The sequence below is a fragment of the Trichinella spiralis genome, assembly GCF_000181795.1.
Source record: "Trichinella spiralis strain ISS 195 chromosome Unknown Scfld1, whole genome shotgun sequence".
NCBI lineage: Eukaryota > Metazoa > Nematoda > Enoplea > Trichinellida > Trichinellidae > Trichinella > Trichinella spiralis.
In genome coordinates, this window is record NW_003526940.1 from 3,432,229 (window position 1) to 3,433,721 (window position 1,493).

General features: G+C 36.1%; 2 protein-coding genes across 2 annotated transcripts; one reads left to right on the plus strand and one right to left on the minus strand.

Annotated features, from left to right (window-relative positions):
• Window positions 1-210: 210 nt before the first annotated feature.
• On the plus strand, window positions 211-708 carry Tsp_12006 (putative isopenicillin N epimerase). The gene is made up of 2 exons (XM_003382303.1): window positions 211-237; window positions 400-708. Exons 1-2 carry the CDS (start codon window positions 211-213, stop codon window positions 706-708), a joined length of 336 nt encoding a protein of 111 aa, XP_003382351.1.
• A 221-nt stretch (window positions 709-929) lies between these two features.
• On the minus strand, window positions 930-1,149 carry Tsp_12005 (hypothetical protein; the record flags this gene model as incomplete). The annotated part of the gene is made up of 2 exons (XM_003382304.1): window positions 930-965; window positions 1,012-1,149. Coding segments are annotated over 2 exons (174 nt in total), but the record flags the coding sequence as incomplete, so codon positions are not given.
• Between the last annotated feature and the right edge of the window lie 344 nt (window positions 1,150-1,493).

Genomic DNA, 1,493 nt, shown 5'->3' on the forward strand with positions numbered 1-1,493 from the left:
ATTTTATTGTTCCAGTATCAACAAAAGCATTAGGACACAAGAATTTCACAAGTTGATCTTCGATTGTAGATAAAATATGAAATGAAGACTAATTGTTGCAACAGTTATTAAAAATAGAATTCAAAACCGTCCAATTCATTTTTGTTTGGTCCTGCGTTTTGCATTCGAGAGTTATTTGAATCGTTTTCTGTTCTGTTCATCATTTTCACAATGGCTGATATTTCTGAGCTGCGTTTTGTAACAAATCGTGGCGGAAGTACGTCTCTTGTTTCTCAAGGAAAGACATATACAAATTGAGATATACCAATAAACAGAGAAAACATTGGGTTTGCTCAAAAGTATGCGCTAAATGTACAGTGTGTGTCCTTCGTTATTAAGGGTTAGGTTAGTTTGGTATAGGGCAGAGAAGGCTGCAAGGGTGTCATATGGACAAACCTGGATGTGACATATGTGACCACGCAAAAGGATCACATCAAAAGCTGCCCAGTGGATGAGCATTTAGCATACAAAATGGAAAAAAAGGCGGTTTTGAAAAAACGAAGCGCGGAAGAAACAAAACCCATCCTCGCCATTTACGATGAAGTTTCCGCCGCGTCCGCTGTGCCATCTGCATCTGGCCATTTTCCGCTTTTCAAGCGGATGAAGTCCACGATGTACAGCCATCGGACAAAGCGATACCTAAAACTGCCTGAACATCGTCGGAACTAGCAAATCCCTGACACATTCAGGGCAACAATGGCCGGTGAATATTTTTTGCTGTGGCAGAGTGCATCGAGTCATATATTGGTATTGGCTACGGGTTCTAACATTAGACTGATGGCAACCAGGCGAACCTGGGCATTGGATGGTACATACAAGATTGTACCACAATGGTATCAAAAACTGTTTCCCATCCATGCCTTTTTGGCGGGAAAGCTGGTGCCAGCAGTCTATTGTTTATGTACGGGTAAAGATCTTACGTCAATCTTAATCCACAAACAATAATTTGTGATTTTGAAATCTCTCTGATACCACTTTGTTAATATTGTTCACTGTTATGTTGTTTATTGTTGTTGTTGTTGACTGTTCTTTACTGTTGTTGTTGCTGCTCTTGATTCGTGAAAAATCAAAATCACTATTTAATTTATTTTTGTATCGTATCGTTTTTTTCTGAATTATTACTATCGCATTTGATATAACGTTACTGTGGTACAATAAAATATAGAATAATGATAAAAGTTATTATTGAAAACGTTGATCACTAAAAAGTATAAACTTCACTAATAATATATTGGAAAAACAAAATTTCAATGAATGATAAAACTTATAAATCTTGATTGAAACAATTCCCAAATAAGGAATAATTTCATTATTAATGTTACGTCACCACTGTTAAAGTTACGTAATCCTAAATGGAATATTTGAACCAATGAAATGAAGAATATTACAGCTAATCACAACTGAAGAGGTTTGAATCAATGAGCAATTAGATAAGGAAAACTAATAAGACGACG